Source organism: Vidua chalybeata, chromosome 5 (genome assembly GCF_026979565.1).
Source record: "Vidua chalybeata isolate OUT-0048 chromosome 5, bVidCha1 merged haplotype, whole genome shotgun sequence".
Lineage (NCBI taxonomy): Eukaryota > Metazoa > Chordata > Aves > Passeriformes > Viduidae > Vidua > Vidua chalybeata.
Genome location: NC_071534.1, coordinates 61,745,280 through 61,763,187, shown reverse-complemented (window position 1 = coordinate 61,763,187; position 17,908 = coordinate 61,745,280). Strand labels below are relative to the sequence as shown.

General features: G+C 35.6%; 1 protein-coding gene across 2 annotated transcripts in view; it reads right to left on the bottom strand.

The window, feature by feature from the left end:
* Nucleotides 1–9,669: 9,669 nt before the first annotated feature.
* Nucleotides 9,670–17,908, bottom strand: part of GNAI1 (G protein subunit alpha i1) — a 33,672-nt gene continuing 25,433 nt past the window's right edge. The window contains exons 5-9 of one of the 2 annotated variants that reach the window (XM_053942845.1): nucleotides 17,270–17,398; nucleotides 14,106–14,235; nucleotides 12,744–12,897; nucleotides 11,569–11,783; nucleotides 9,670–11,467 (exon numbers count right to left, since the gene is read on the bottom strand). In XM_053942845.1, the coding sequence (XP_053798820.1) occupies nucleotides 11,593–11,783; nucleotides 12,744–12,897; nucleotides 14,106–14,235; nucleotides 17,270–17,398 (604 nt within the window). In that variant the 3' untranslated portion in view covers nucleotides 9,670–11,467; nucleotides 11,569–11,592. Of the gene's footprint in view, nucleotides 11,784–12,743; nucleotides 12,898–14,105; nucleotides 14,236–17,269; nucleotides 17,399–17,908 lie in introns of both variants that reach the window. The other variant, XM_053942843.1, reaches the window with a different exon arrangement.

Below are 17,908 nucleotides of genomic sequence, written 5' to 3'. Positions count from 1 at the left end.
AGTTTGTTCTTACAGAAAATATCTTTAACACACGATAGCACATTATAGCATGAAAAGGGACTGTTTTACAGGTAGAAGAACCCTTCTCACCTATACTGGACATGGTATTGTTTATATAATCATTTGTAATAAAAACAACTGAACTCAGAATGAAAGGGGGATTTTAAAATATACAGAAGAAACATCCAGTTGCTAGCATTACATGATGTTATTGTTTATGACAGCATTTGGATTTTATTGCATCAGACTAAACAGAGACTATCTTAAATGCTCACTGGATACTAAATACCATGCTAAAAAGTTCTGCTATTAAATCATTACACATCAGCCAGCATCCATTATAAGTCCTGCCATGTTAAAAGGTGGATGCTCACTTGACTTACTGGTCAGCATGGGGTTTTGTGGTCATCACAGGTAAGTCAGCACTGGATTAGATGGTTGTCCTCTAACCTTAGTGGAAGCAGAATTCAGCTGTGTGGGACAGACAACGCTGAACACAAAACTCCCATCTATGTTGCCAGCAAAGCAATGGGAAGCACTGTCAAGTATGTTTTAGCATTGTATTTTAATTACAGTACCTTTTGCTTGGGTCTTGAGAGAAATTCTCAACCTCTGATGCTGGTTTTGAGGGATGAAATGTGATGTGTTTTGATGTTTGTGAGGTTTTTTTCAAAACCCTCTCCAGAGCAAGCTAACACCTCAAGCTTATTTACAGCAGTGAAACCCTGTCTGTTAAACCATAATGCCCCTTGCAGATGCTGCAGACTCCTTTGGCTGTGGTTCACTTTGTGGAATCACTTCTTACATCTCCTGAATAACTGTGGGGAATTGAATACTACCCATGTCTTATTCATTAAATGGTATTCCAGACATCATTTATGGGAGCAAAGCAAAAAGACGTTTGCATATGTGGTCAGAGCAGATATTTGCGTAGGAAATGAGGCAACTTCCAACTCAGGATGAGTTTGTTCACTTTACATGGCAAAGATCTAGAAAGTCTGGTTTTGGTAGTCCTCTAGCTCATCTTGGACCATCACTGCTTCATCTCTGATTTAGCATGGTTTCACAATTGGCATTCCACTGCCTTGGGTCAGGCTGACCTGCTGTGTCTCCCACCATAAAACAGCCAGGAGTTTTTGTTCCATCAGCAGTGTAAGAGTGACTGAAAACAACACTTTTAAAAGTACCAACCCCAATAAAGCCAAATGATTAGTTTATAGTGGGACATAAAGCATTTAAGAACACAACACAGTAAGTGGTCAGAAACAGGTACTGAAATCTTCTTTGATCATACATAAAACATATAGCTTAGGAGTTGCATGGAGGACAGCTAGAGGCTGTGTATATGACCATAATTTGGAAGCTGTTACAGAAGAGGAAACACGTAAGGATTCTATATTGCTTTAAATGGGCTTATTCTTTATCTTTCCACAGTGTGCAGATCTGACAGCCTCTTTCCCTCTGCTTCCTCTCCAAAACACTAAATATGGCATTCACAAGACAGATGTTAAAATCTTATTTTTCAGCTATAACACATCCCACAGCCACCGGCATCCTCAGCTGCTTCCTCTTCCCCAAGATCCACTCACTACATTTCCTGTTACCTCCCTCTCCTAATAAAAATCCCCCTAAATCAATTCATCACTTGGCAAGGGCATTTATAGTAGCTGCAGATAAATAATAAAAGAGAGGGCAAAAAAGCCCTGTAAATAGAAAGGTACACTGGTCACAGTTTCATGGCACTACTCAGCTTTTCTCAAAGTGAGTTTTGTGAGCTAATGGCCCAAATTAAACTACAGAGAGATTTCAGGCAGCTTGAACTAAAAAGTAATTTTCAAAAGCACAAGGCTTCAAGTGCATACTAAAACAGAAAAAGAAAACATGCATGACGTTTCTAAACTGCAGAGGAAACAATTCTTGCTCTCCATAATAATTGATGTATCAGCAAGACTATAAGTACTTGTGGGCTTTTTTAAAAGTATTTTTAACACAGCTGCAGAACTATAGAACATAGTAAAGAGTGCAACAGAAAAAAATAAAAAAAAGACCTCTAAGTTAGACCCATTAAATATTTAAACACATAGCAGGACAATGAGAAAGCTTAGTATAGTTATTTGAGGTATTTTCCACATATTGTGTAAGATTATAGCTCTAGAAGACGGATAGTGATGAGGGAAAACTTTCCAACAAAGACAGTACAATTTTTTTTTTAAGCATTACAAGCTACCATGGCCACAAAACCACCCACCTGCCTCTTGAGCTGAAGAGCCTTCAGGGAACAGCTCAGACCTAAAGCAAAGATCCATTGAACAAAACTGTTCAAATATCCCACAGAACTACTGAGTTCTGTCACTTGGCTCTAGCTCTTCCATTACCTATAGTCTTGGGCATCAGAAGCAAATATCATCCTGGTGAAAAAATACATTCTGATTATGCTGTTCCAGGATTATCATTCTCTGTGGTATGACTTCCAGGTTGTTTGACAGCAATAAAAAAACAAATCAGATATTAAAGATTAATCAATATAGGAGGATAAATGATTGTACTTTTTCATCATACTTCTCATGGCATTTCTCCTTCAAAGAATTCAGCCCCACTGGGCACCTAACAAAGAATGCAAGTGAAGAGGTGTGCTGATAGAATGGCTAACAGAGTACTTTACTTTGGTATAATGAAATGCTATAAACATCACTTTGCTGTGCTTAAAGCACAGAAGCCTGTGTAGACACATTAACTCAACAATTTTATGTTCCAGAACAAAGCTCATAAGAAAGATCTGCCTTAGAAGCCCAGCTTATACCTCCTGGGCCATTGGAAAATTGACTTCCTAAGAGTCTCTTTTGAACACAGCAAAGATTAATGGCTCTAAAGCAGAATAGTGGTTGGCAATGAGGCGAAGAAATGCTTTTATAGCAACCTTTAGTTAGAGCCAATTCAGGCAAGGGACAAACACCTTGCAAGGAAGCTGCATGCCTTCATTCAGCAATTTAAAAGTGTTCCATTATCCAGTTAAACTCCTGCAGTCCTGTTTCATCATTCAGCCTTTACTCAGTGTGCCACCTGAATTCTTCTGGAATGAACACAGCATTCTGATTTTGTCTGTCTTTCCCTAGTCTAATGGCATCATGAGTTCATGAAGCCATCAAATAACTATCCTTGTCTGACCAGAAGTAGGACAGAGGCAAAAAGGGGTTTTAGTAATTTATCAGTCTTCTTTTCAATCAGATTTTTTTAAGTGTATTAAATTGTTTAGTAATCTACAAGCCTCTCAAATAATGTCTAATCTTTAGGAATGGAAAATTTTGAAGCTTGTTGAGATGATTCAAACTGGTATTTTTTTTAGTAAGACACTGATTTCATATTCCATCCCCATCCATCTTACCAAAAGGAAATTTAAAAAAACCAGCTTTCCACTTTTAAACCCCTTTCATTTATAAATAACTTCACAATTCAAGATACACAAGGAGAAATGGAAACTGATTAAAGCAAAAACTGCGAGAATGAATGGACTAAAAAACGCATTGTACAGAAAGTCTTCTCAGGCCAAATCCATCCAGCTCAAAAGAGAAACAGCTGAAGGATGACCAAGTCAGCTGGTAGCTCAAAAATGTATTAATCTCAAATTGAATTAGACATTGTGAACTATTACAAATAAGATGTTATCTGTGGGGGGAAGAAAGTCTGTAAGGATGATTTTGTTATGATCCAAAGCTGAAGAGGGACAGCAATATTCTCACACACCAGAGCACCACTGGTTCAGGTCCCCCCCTCAGGATACTGACAGAGTTCAGCTTCAGTTCAGAGCAAGGAGCTGAGTAAGGGTCTCACTCTGAGACCTTCTACTGAACTTATTTTACTTAGTAAAAGATACATATATTTGTTGCAAAGGAACGAATGATTAGGATTGGTAACTGGGACCTAGATTCTAGTCCTTGCAGGAAGTCAGTATCATATAAATGAAATCAAATCAACAGGACAAGGTAAAAAAATAATTTTAGAGTATTTACTTACCCACCATGTCACTCAGATTTCAGCAGGCCAAATGTAATTCAAAAATCAGACTGAGTTTGGGTCTTAGCATGCCAACTGCCAGCTGAACATCCTTGCAACTGGACTACAGAAAATACTATTAGTATCATCCCCTCACTTTTATAGAAAGTATGGCAATGAGAAATGCTACTTGGCATAGATCTATTTCAAAAATTGAGTTTCTGAAATGCTGGCATAACATGATGATGTGTGTGTTATTGGAAGAATGCAAGTCTTAGTTACCTAATATGCAATTTTAACTTTTCAAATTATTTCTTTAGTGATCATGCCTTCCTTACTTCTCAGAAGTATAAGTTTTGTTGTTTTAAATAACGTGAACAACACATTTGGTAAAGGTTCAGAAAATATATTACTCCATGTCAGCTGACAGGCAATCACTTGAGAAACTCTTTTAACTCACTTGAAAAGCTGAACATTAAAGTGGAGCAAATTATGCATTTCTAGCAGGACTGCTCATTGCTTTCTGCAGTCCTTTTAAGGTGATGGAACAGGTAGCTCCTTTCAAAGCCTTTTCTGAAAGTCAGTTTATGTAAACAACCCATCTGCAGCAGCCATCATAGTTTGGCCTCAAATGACCTCAACATTTGTACTCCTGTAATTTAGGGTCTTACATATTTCATACAATTCCAGTATTTCTTTCCTCTTGGCCAAGCATGTCAACTATCAGCGTACTGGATTAAAAACACCAGTGCTATCAGGAAGTGCTATCAGTTCTTTGCTGTAATTCCACAGGAGATACAAATGCTTCATTCTGTTTCTCTTACAGCCTAAGGGAGCATCATATTTCAACATTGGTCTTGGGAAGACTCACACAGAGCACTTGGAGTTCTCTATTCATCTTCATTTCACAGAGTTAAGGGGGGAAAATGAAGTGATATAAAATAGCTTGTTCCTGTCTCTGCACTTTAATATTTAAAACACTATAAAACTCACTTAACCTCACGATTTATCTTTCAGATCATCTTTGAAATGCTGCAACACTAAAATTTCTGGTGGTGAAGACAAAACTCATTCAAGACTAACAAACTCTGCAGCTCTACTAGCATTTCCTTCTGGCATAACTTTTAAGTAGAGGAAGAAAGATCTTGAAGCACTGAGAATGTGGATAGGACAAGATGCTCCAAGTTTAAGTGTACAACATACCAACAACTGTCTCCTATTAGCACCCAAATACATTATCTCTACTTGCAAAACTGTATTAAGCCCTGATGCCATTCAAATACAAGCTTAATAGACATCATAAGTGCACCTGTGTCCCTCCTCCTCTTCCACTTCTCTTCCCTACTGAAGGGTGCTCCCTCTCTCCTCTCCAGGAGGATGAGGGTGCCTCCTGCCCATTTCTTTTTGCTGGGTAGCTAAGAACCCTTTCCCTCTGTGGATGCCAGCCTGGTCAGGGAGAGAGAAACGGCAATCATTTCTCACAGTGGCTTGTGAGAATTTTTAGGGAGCTGTAGGTATGTGTTAACTTGTTAGTATAAACAATCTGCAGGTGGTGTTTTTCCACCTTGTTTTTCTGTTCTTCTCAAGGATGGTGTGTGAGAAAGATATTTTTATTAACTAGCCAGTCAAGTAGAATGTATCCTATCGGTCTATATAAGCTGGAGAATCCTTTGTATTAAAGCTTCTTTTTTCCTCCTGCAATTTGGTCTCTCATCTGTTCTTGCGTCATACTTGGAGCAAGAGTGACATCCCTCAATATATGGAAGATCAGGCTCCGTGGGCCTTTAAAACACAGACATTAACAGCCTCACCTGGAAAAGGGATAAGTAGCTGAGCGACTGCACACACCTCACTGTTATTGTCTCACTAGAGCTCCAGACAACAAAAGCAGGCAAGAATATACCAAAAAACAACTTTATACCACAACACTCTCTCAAAGCTGCTTTCTTCAAATGTTGGACAGAGCTGTGAAGATCATTGCTGAATATTTTCTTTAATGCTTTCCCAGAACATTAATCTCATATATGCCCAAGTGACTACAAATATCTTGAAAATGTTTTTTTTTTTTGTCTCAGTAGATGATAAAATTTATTACTTTCTTCCATTCCTTAAATTGAATCAGAGGGCCAAAGACTGAGAACTCGACAAATAATTAAGTTAATAGGTAGAAAAACAAGGCAAACTAAGGACTTCTAAGCCAAACCAACATAATTTGGCTATGAAAGATATAGGCAGAATCTATAAGCAACAACTTCAGATTTTGATCAAACATACTCATGTTCATGTGCAGTCCCTAACAAATTCAATTTTTTTTTCAATCATCTGCCCAGAAAATTCACATCTTCAAGATATGTTCTAATGTTTGCAGCAATAAAATCACAATGTAATTTTTTTTCTGGTTGTTGTGTTCAGTTTTACATTCTAACTTATGCAGTTGATAGCTACAGTTCGTTTTTTTTTTTTTTTTTTAATAAATTCACCTTTAATTCTCATTAATAGGAATAGAAATATAAGTTTTGGCAATTCACATCAAGTCAAAGTTAATAGTACTCTCACAAAAAAATCTGAGTTTTCATAAAGCTCTTGAAAGTTAGACAAGGTATTATAAGTTTGTGATTTATAGAATAAAAAGAGGAATAGCTTCATCTTTGTTTTAATCTATAAAAAAATATCCTGACTTACAGGACAAGTATTAACATTTTTTAATCAGAACTATTTAACATTCTCAGGATGACAGTTTCATAGCATTTTTAGAATAGATTTTGTGGGTTGGGTTTTTTTTTAATCATAATTCAAGAGAATCACGACACTGGAACAGAGGAAGAGTGAAAATTTGTGACCGTACCTCCCCGTATTTTTTCCACAGGAAGATTTTATAGTTCCTGAGACAAATTATTATGAAACTATGTACAAAATAGATGGTTTATTCTTTTGATTTAGTCTAGAAAGCTGTTCATTTTTTCTTGACAAATGGAGAAAACCTAGAAGTATATTTCTATTTGCAATGTGTTCACTCTCAGTCACTTGTACTGTACTCTCTCACAGTGCCTTCTGATTCTGTAGGCAGGAGGACACTTTTAAGAGGTATTTGGGATGTGTGGATCACTGTGGAACCGTAAACTACAGAACTAAAAAGCTTCACCTGCTCAAGTTCCTTGTTTCCTAGACTTCATACTTTTCTATACAAACACATGCAGTTTTAAGTACACTTATTTTCTAATCAATCTGCATATTCTTACATTACCATATTAATAATAATCTTAAATCAGGCATCTGCATATTCTTTAACTGCAAAAGAAAGTACAGATCAGCATATTCTGCAGGATTCAAGGTACCCATTACTCATATGTTGACACAAATAGCACAACCTGTGAGGGAAAGCACAGTGACACCACCTCTCCCCAAACTTCTCTTAGTGGGAGGATGGAAAAGGAGGAAGACTAAGGTAGCTGGGAACAACTAGTTCTGTGAAGCTGCAGTGACTTCCAGTGACAATGTATTCGGTTTTAAATGCCTTTTGTTCCACTGCAATTAAAAAGAGTCAATTTTCAGATAGCACATTCTTATCAGTACATCCTTGCATGCATAAATCTTTCTTTTGTAACAGATGCTCTGACATTCCTTTCAGAATTGACATATAGCACAAGAGAAGTACAGTTCTACAGACCTGTATTTCTACACGGTGGGCTCAATTTTTCCTGTCCTAATACCCAGAAGGGAGTATGACCAAAAATGGTATAGCATTACACTGCCCTGTATAGATCTCACCCTACTGACTTTTAAAAATAAGCCTAACTAAGCCTTAGATCAAATAAATTACTCCTACAACAAACTGCTCAATAATCCTGATCTCTGTTGTGTCAGGTAATAGTCAAAGTCTTCTCACTACCACAAAAAAGAAGACACAAGCAGAGCAACCCAGCCAGAAGCACCTTGTCTGGAATCATGACCAACTTTGAAAAGCACTGCTTCTAAATACACTAGGGACAAAAAGCTTGATAAATGCATTTTAACAGCCATTTTTAAGTACAGCATATTTTCATAACTGAGAAATATAACTAAGTAAAACTCCGGTCTTAGTTCCCTCGATGTCAAACCAGCTTCTTTGCAAGAACTCCAGAGACAAAACCAAAAAATGGTTTTCTTGCAGCTATGCAACTGAAATTTCAATATTACTGTTCATCAGAGTCCAAAAACTCGACAATTTTTGCAAAAACTACAAGCACTGCTTATAGTCCATGACTGATTAAGTTCCTCTTTTACCAGTCTCATGTTCCGCATTCATGGACCGTGACAGCATTTCCACAGGCTATGAATTATTCAAGGATGAGGTGCTTAAAGACTCTTGTTGCACCTTCTACACTTTTTAAAAAATGACATATAGTCAAGGTTTTGAAGCTTACAACCCTGGCATTACTCTTTGACCCACAGGATCTTAGTTACTAATATGAACTATAACAACTTCAAGGCACATTCACACAGTAGGATAGCCAGCATCCTGGCAGGGTTCCCTTTTTGCTTGATTTGAAACAGACAATTATCCTTTAATTTTCCCCAATTCTGAATGCACACCAGCCACCATGCTGTTCAGTATGCTGTAGATGGATCTCTTTTGCTCCCTAAGGTTGAATGTACACTTTAAATCATGAAGCTGCTAATCGCCTACATGGAACCAGAAACAGCAATCCAGCAAATCTACATTGTTCCCATACTGTGATCCTGGACCTTGTTTTAGTTAATGAGAGATTACTACATTTAACATCAAATTAACCTCCAGATCCCATAGGTGGCATAATGAAGCCAAATAGCACATTTTCCAAACCACGCTTCCACAGTGTTAAGCCTCTTAAAATAACTACATGTTTAATGACGGCTGCATTTTACTGAGAGACTTCAACCACAGATGTGCACAAGACCACAGGACTGGAGAAGTCTCCACAAAGGTGTGGTTTTTTTTACATTTGGTACATTAACAATATCCTGAAGGAATTTCTTAGGTAATAGAGCTTCTTTGTGTCATGCTAGAGAAAGCAGTTTGCCTGCACACTCTGCAAGAAGAAAGCAGAGGAATGGGAAACTGGAAGAGAACAGAGCTCAGGCTGCTGAGGGCCAAGACTGTCCCCCTTAGACAGTAGTGTACCTGCAGCATATCCTCCATTTTCTGCAGTGCTCTGACAGAGAAGCAGGTTCCTGATGGAAGAGAGATGTGGAGCCTTATTACAGCTGCAGTGAAACTAAGTGTATGGCTCCCACAACTACTGCATGGAAATCTTCTTGGAGCTTTTCCTAGAGAAGTGGCCTAAGCTGACAACTTTATCTCTGGACAAAGATTGATCTACCAGTGCAGCACCTCTACAAGGAAACACCTCTGCTGGCTATGCATCAGGTCAGAAAAAACAAGATTATCTGTTGATTAGCCAGGCAAATTAGTTCACAATTTTGTTCTGTGTTAATGTACGAATACTTCATAAACCACTAGTTACAAAATTCCAAAAATTCTCCAATGGAAGGTGCTAAGAAATGTATTAATTAATTAATAAAGAAATCTAATGCTTCTAGCACAAAGTTTTCACATTTACTCTTGACTTCCTATCTTCTCATTTTTACTACCTAGTTACCGCCACAGAATGGATGCAAAGATTTCCATCAGCACATTTAATGAAAAACATTTCTTTCAAGCAAGGCACAAAATTTAGATTTATTTAATTTGATTAATCCCAATTTTTGTTTTACATTAAGTACAAAAACCAGCTGGAACGTAGGTGTAAATACAATTCCACAAAGTAGCTCAGTGAGATTTAAAATCATATCCAGAACCGTAAAGCACACTTAAAAGCAGCCCAGGATATACAGATTGCTTACCATAACTGCTGAAAGAGCTCATAATGTATCAACATATTTAACAACCTCCAGCAATAACTTATCTCCTTACTAATCTTTCATTTAAAATGCATTTAGCAATTCTGTACCTAACAAAGAAAGCTTTAAAGAATGAGAAAGGCAGGTAAGTTTTACTCAAGCAGAGGCCTAACTTAAACACATACACAATCAAAATTTAAACAACAGAACAATGACTTCAATATTTTGAACATTTCGAAGAACATAAATGCTAAGATAATATAGAAAAATAGCCACAGGCTCCAAGACTTATTTACTTCTCAAAGAACTTATGGTGTACTGTAGCTGCCTGAAATATTTTAACAATTATAGAAAATTGTATCTCCAGGTTTGGTACGTTCGTGTTTTCTAGATGACAACATACATTTAAGACAACCATCAACTTATTTACAGTTACAAGCTTATTCCTTTTAAAAACTGTATGAAAAAAATCAGTTTTGGCACTATCCCTAAGGCAATGGATGATAGGTACCTAAGACAGCAAATCACATAATGAAAGCATAACCAGAAGAAAATAATGTTTAACTTATAAGAAACTGTGAAGCTATAATTAAAGAGGAAATTAAAAAATCAGCACTTCTAAGTCACTAAAACACCCTACTCAAAACATTGAAGACTCTTGCTATATGCAACAGGAATTTGCTTTAATCTGTGAAGCCCCCTTGTCTTGTGGGGGAACCCAGTCTTTCTATGGTTAAGTTATCCAACTAGTTTTATTACCAGAAAATAGCAAAAAGTTTAAGGAGAACATGAATTTATGTTTTAAGTAAGCAGAAAAAACATTACTCTGAAGTTCATCCTTTGCTGTCTATTTAAAACACCCCAAAGGTAATTGTTCCATTCCATTCACTGAGTAAAGACCACAGCATCGATTTTTTTTATTGATATGAATAGTTTTAACAACTTCCTTTTTGCATTTCAGTTTCAGTCGTAGCTGATCCTTAAACAACAATTTCCCAGTGTTACCACATTTCCACTGCAAAGACTGCAATCCTGGATTTCATAAACTGTGGATTTAATTTAAATTTTAAAATAATCTTTGCGTTTATCCTAAATTTATAAAAAGATTTTTTTTTCAAAACCTAAGGCAAAAAATAAGTTTATTGGTTATGTTTTCTTTAAGTCTGAGAAGGTGAATGAGGCTGTTTAAATATCAAAAATGCTAACGCCATATACAGTATTACCAACAAAAATAAAGAATAAGGCAGCATGCACCCTTAAGATGAAAAGAAAATTTAATTTTACAAGATGTTTAAATAATCCAAAGGCAAAAAGTGTCTGTCTCCTCTAAGAGTATCTTCATAAAACATGGAAATTTTAGAGGAATGTTTTAGAGGACATCAAGTTACTAAAATATTCCATTCAACGTTTATACAAATACATTACTACAACTGTAAGTTTACATACAATCAACTGACATCTCAGTGTTAACTAATTACTTAAATTTACAAGACAAACATAAATAAAGCTGTTAAAACAGGCAAGTACAGTACTGATCTATCATTGAGCACAATGCATTTTGTACTTCTTTCACCTTGAAAAGAATCAGATTAGAATTGTGCGAAGTCTATCTCCAAACCTAAAAATAAAATAAAAGAGAATTAAGTATATCTATGCAGGTTTTACACAGCGTGGGCATATTCCAAATGTTTAAGTCCTGTTTTCAGGCATGTAATTTACCATTGAACAACCTTTTGTCTGTTCTCAGAAGAGGCCACAGTCCTTAAGGTTATTTTTAATAATGACATCAGTTACAGCATCAAAAACAAACTGCACATTTTTTGTGTCTGTGGCACATGTGAAGTGAGTGTAGATTTCCTTTGTGTCTTTCCTCTTGTTCAGATCTTCAAACTGACACTGAATGTAAGCAGCTGCTTCTTCATAAGTGTTTGACCCTAGAAGAAGAAAATTGCTCAGTAAGAAGGTTTCCAACAGAGAAGAACGAGTTCCTTCCAAAGAGCTATCTTTGAAGGAAGGGGTTCTTTGGAAACAGTTAACCTAAACCTGAAGAGAGAAATTCCACACCACTGCTTTAAGATACCATTAAAAAAACCTTGGAAGGAGACCTTTTGAATGCATTTGTAATATTAAAAACTTAGCACTCAATTCAGTTCCAGGTGCAGGAATAGTCTCTCCATTTACTCCAGTGCCAGAGGAAAAAATCATTAATGACCCTTCACTTTCCTAGTTTAGGATCTATTGTTTCCTTCATTTAAGTTACTTGCTTTAAATTTTAATGTTTTTAAAAGCTTTGAGGTTTTCCCACACTCAGTTAAAGACACTTGGCATACACATTTCTCTCAAGCTTTTTACCTCCAACATGATATTTTCTGTTTGAAGTTACAATGAAAATGATACATAAAAACACTAAGACTTGTTAAATGAATTAATGCTCTTTTGCTGTATATTTCCTCAATAAGCCACAATGTCAAAATGTATGTACACTCCCTGTTCAAAAACCTCTCATGTATCTCAGGAATTCCTACTTATATCAAAGTACAAAAGTAGTTTCTTTTTTCTTAGAAATAAGAAAGGACTAAATAAATAAGCCTGAACAGTTGCAGCAGTAACATGTAAATGCTATCAGTGGACCAGCATTATTTCACCTGGTTAAAAACACTTAAGCACTGTTTTGTCTGTTTTGTGACCCATCAGAACAACCCCCACCTTAAATTTTAGGTCATATAAATATTTTAGATGTCTGAAGTTATACAACTCCTCATGATCTTTGCATCGAAAAGCAGGTATTTTAACAAAAAAAAACCCAAAAAACCAAAAAAACAAAACAAAACAAAAAAAAAAAAAAACCAAGCCACCAAAAAAAAACACCCTTGACATCTGCATCCCTCCAATACCTGCATATTCAGGATAGCAAATAGTGAGAGGACTTCTTTTGATTTTTTCTTCAAAAAGATCTTTCTTGTTCAGGAATAGAATAATAGAAGTGTCTGTGAACCATTTATTGTTACAGATACTGTCAAACAATTTCATGCTCTCATGCATCCGATTCTGTAATTGAAAAAGAAACCATCACTTTCTATTTTATCAGACTTCAATAGTGAAATAAGGATACATATTTTTAATTACTTACAAATGAACCAGTTACAAAACTATGTTTTTAGCAAACAAAATCACATTTTACTGCAGGGAAATACAGAGAGGCCAAGACTACCACAAAGATCACTTCCACAAGCAGGGTTTAAGAAACTACTTTTTTCTCATTTCCAGGTTTAAATTTTCAATATTTCAGAAATTTTTTGTGTCTTTCGACATTTTGCAGTAGAGATATTCTACAAGAATTGCTGAGTTACCTGAATTTGTCTTAACACTGATTAGATCTTCTGGAAATTGAAAATAAATTCTGCACCTAGCTGATATTCCAGAATAAGGAAGAAAGTTCTACAAAGCTAGAGAATCAAGTAAGCAGGTATTTTAACTCTTACCATAATATTTAACTTTGTAGAAAAATTATCCAACATGTAAGTACTTTGGCCAAGTTCCGGTCATTAAAGTAGCAGGATGCTAGCTACGACCTTCTTTGACACTATATTTGACTTGAAAGGTTTTCTTATTTCTCTTTCCTCCCCAAATTATATTTTATAGAAAGTTGCAGAACACAAGGAAGAGCATAAGAGTCTGTTAATGATTCACATACAAAGGGTAAGCATCACTTCAGACCACTCAAGATAGTAAAATGCAGCCTGTGCACAGTGACACAGAAGGAGTAAACTCTTGAAAGAGGAGTAAGGAGCCGAGGGTGTTGGAAAGGAAAAAGAAGAGAAACATTTCTGCAACTAAGACAAGAGATTGGAGAAACACAGTTAGAAAGAAACAAAAACTGAAGACTGAGGAAGGAAAGGAAAACAAAATGTAGTAGATACAGGTAAGTAAAAAAATTTCTTACTATGTACTTCTAGCATCCATAAAGAGACTAAAATGTGTATTACTGACAATGTATCCTCGTTAATTTATGCTTCCTTTAAAACATGAAAAGCGTAGCTAAAAGAATACTTATCTCTTAGTATTCCTTATGAGAATACAAGGAAATACTTTGGAACCCAAAAGCATGAATTCTATCACCATTTCACTGAGACCTTTTGCACAAACCCCATACACCTTATAAAACAGTAATACTTCAAAAGACCCATTTATAGCTTTTATTCAAAGCTTAGCTTCTGTCCAACCACTATTCCCTTCTTCAACATTATGGTACTTGCCATTTCCTCGTCTTCAGCCAAGACCAAATCATAATCACTCAGTGCCACACAAAAAATAATTGCTGTAACACCCTCAAAACAATGAATCCACTTCTTCCGCTCTGATCTTTGGCCTCCAACATCAAACATTCTGCAAAACGGAAGTAAAAAGCAGTGAATGAACTTTGGAATCTGTAGCTTTCTGAATATTAATCAACAAAATCTGGAATTAGCAGCTGTGTAAGTCTGAGAACAACATCTTAAAAAGAAGGCAAAAAACTCTGTATCTTGTAGTTTCTCAATATACACTGCAATTTTAATAAAGCTTTGAAAGTCTTCCTATACATTTTAGAGAACATGAGACAGTCTGAGATGAAAGAGAAACAAAATCAACTATTTACAATATTATACTTCATTAACAAAGTTAATTGTAATCTGTATAAAATAAAAACATACAGTTAGCTTTACTAAAAAGTCTACCATAATAAAAGATACTGATCAACAATGTGGACTGTCAGTCCTGGTGAGTTTTAGCTCCTCTCTTTTCTAAGTCAAATTACAACTTAAATCTGTTCTTCAATTGGCCATGTTTAAATGGGATGTTTTTACGAGATTATCATAGAAGACAAAATAAGCATTATATAGTAAAAATAACCCTCACTTTCCCTCCAATAAATGCATTTTTTGAAATGCAATTAAGTTTCACATATGACACTTACTGAAGCTGACTAGTGTTTTTTATTAGCCCCCTTTCCTGTTTTCCATGAGTTGTAAGGTTGCAAGTATGGGGCAGGTAAAAAACTACCGATTTAATCTTAGTACACTACACAAACACTCTAAATTGCACTTGAAGGGATTCAATTACAATTGTTATTTTTAGATCTCTTCAAGTGTTCCAAGTTGCTAGGTTTTAATTTGAAAAAAAACCCACAGTAAAAGTAAGTAGAGAAGGAAACAAATTAGAAGAAAAAGAAAGTCTCTTTGCTTTCTCATGGAAAATTGTCAGAAACACTGTAACCTTTAACAAGGTCTTCTACTTGGGCAAACTACTGCAGAAGTGACAATGCTCACTGCCCTTTTAATGTTCTACATTGAGATAATGCCATGTCAAAAACACTTGAAAGATAATTCCTGCTGAAAAAAAGGATTCCTTAGAGGTGCTCCTCACCTTCAGAAAAATCTTTGAAGGGAAGTCTTTGGATATCACTCTATACAAATATGAGCCAGCCACCTACTATTTAGTTCTCAAACAATTAGCAATGGCTGTACCCATAGAATATATTTTGTACTTAATAATGTACTTTGTATTGTATCTTAATAATTAATCCCTTAAATTTTAGTAATTACTTCTGTCAATTCTAATGCTATGTTTTGTACCTTTATACTGAGACCTCATTTTCCATAAGAATTAACACTTCTACAAAAAAAGTGTTCTTTGAACATAAAGGTAGTAAATAATCACACTCAATTTTTGCACTAGGCTATAGAAACAGGGTGAAGATGACTCGCTATTTGCAATTTGGATTGAATCAATAATCAAAGCCATGTTAATTGCTTTATAGAGAAGGCTGAATTGAGGCCTGAAGGAATCTAAACACATGCAGCAGAACTGGAAAGAAAAGAAAATTAAAGAAACTGATCCTGTGCAGCTAGTCATACTTATGTACCCTTGTCTTAGTATAATCAAGCCTTTCAGGTGTTTGGCTGATCTTAAAAGTTCATTTCAAGGTTATGTACGAGTGTACTTCAAGCCCTCACAATAACTCATTAAGTCTATTGCCTAAGGCACAGGTACAGGTGTTTGAATGTACAACATTACAGCTAAACAATTCCACAGGCCTGGCTCAAAGATACATTTTACAGAAGTGTAACCATATGGTCCTTGTAACAGTCCCAATAATCCATAGAGACTGGATCCATCTACAGTAGGGAACAAGAAACATTGGAAAGTAAGTGAGAAGATGGAGGGCTCCTGAGAATACTGAAGTTTTCTATTCAGGTTGGGCTAAGGACTACTCTTCTTTGGTAATGAATCTCTTGCAAACCTTTTATCAGCTATTCTTTTGTGGATTAATACAAATTTTGTATTCTTAAACTATAAAACAAGGAAACAAAACAGATTTCCACAGTATTGATTGTCCTGAAGTATCCATATTTCAGTATTTGCCAGGCATTTCCATGATAAAAAATATTTTCCACAAAGATACTAAGCAGATATATAATACAGACATGCTGAAGAATTTCTGCAGAATCTAAATCCATATTTAAAGTGTGTTTTACTGAGTTTTCTTCACATTCTTCCTCACCAGTAGGAGGTAGAGTATGCTGATGGCTAACACTATCTTGTGTTTTCACATTGAATGCTGCATGTGCATCAGGGCAAACTTTTACAAGAGCATATTGTGAGAAGACAAGGGGGAATGAGTTCAAAGTGAAAGAGAGTAGGTTTAGATTAGGTATTAGGAAGAAATCCTTTATTGTAAGGATGGTGAGGCACTGGAACAAGTTATCTAGGGAAGTTATGGATACCCCATCCCTGCAAGTGTTCAAGGCCAGGTTGGATGGAACTTTGAGTAAATGGGTTAAGTGGAGGGTGTCCCTGCCCACTGCAGTGGGGTTAGAACTAGATGATCTTTAAGGTCCCTTCCAACCCAAACCATTCTCTGATTCTATGTCTTTAGACATAAAATGCTCAGAATATTATAATTATTTTCTAAATCTCATACCACAGAAATGTAAGTTACATTCTTTCATCTCTAAAATACTACCTTGAAGTATAGGACATTTCTGAATCCACCTCTTTGGGAAAATGGATAGTAAACCCATACAACACCAGTAAATTCTTATAAGTGTCCTGTTCTCCAGAATTAAAACAAGAATCCAATAGAACAGCTATTTAACATGGCTGAAAATGCAGTATTTTGTTTTGAGATTTAATTTATATCAAAAGTATCCTTACAAAACATTTTCAATATAACAAAAACATTTATTGGAGCTCCAACAACTCTCACATACCTTCAGAAAACTGAGTCAAGCGCAATAATTTTTTTTTTTTTCATAAAAGTGGGGGGAAATAATCAAACTTGTGGTTAGACAAATTTGTTAAATTACACCATTGAATGCCATATTCCATAATTTTACAGGAACTTTGATGGACATATAACCATGTAGCATTATTTACATACTTAAAATGAAGATCCTTGAAAGTAAAGTGAGTTTCCACTATTCCTGTAGTTTTCACTCTTGTCCTGAGAACATCCTGTTGAGTTGGAATGTAGCTGGTTTGTGCTATCCTGTCCAAGTCATTCAAGTAACTAAAGGTAAAAATAAACACTGCTTTCAGTTATTCACAAAACAGCAGCAAAATAATTACAAAGAATTATAGAAGTTTTAAGTCCATTCATTACACTGTGCTTGAATTTTATAAGATAGTTTTCTCTGAGACACAAGACACAGTATTCTATTCAAATTCCCAAGTTTTTTCAAAATAAGCTTTTGAGACATGATATTTCATCTTAGATGAAAGGAAACTTAAGCAATTTATTCCATTATAAAGCATTCTTCTTTAGAAATTCCAAAATGCAAACATGGTTCCATAAACATCCATGTTATTGACACTAATTATAACTTCTTCATCTTTGCAACCTACTGAACTGCAGGTTACTTTGAACAATAAACAAAGCTTGAAATCACTCTACTTGATAACAGACAAGAAAAGAATAATTCAGTGTTTTGGCTAGAATTAATGTGTCTAAGAAAATGCCTAATACATAACAATTAACTTTCTACTGAGAATTTCTAATTGCACGTATTTTTTTACAATT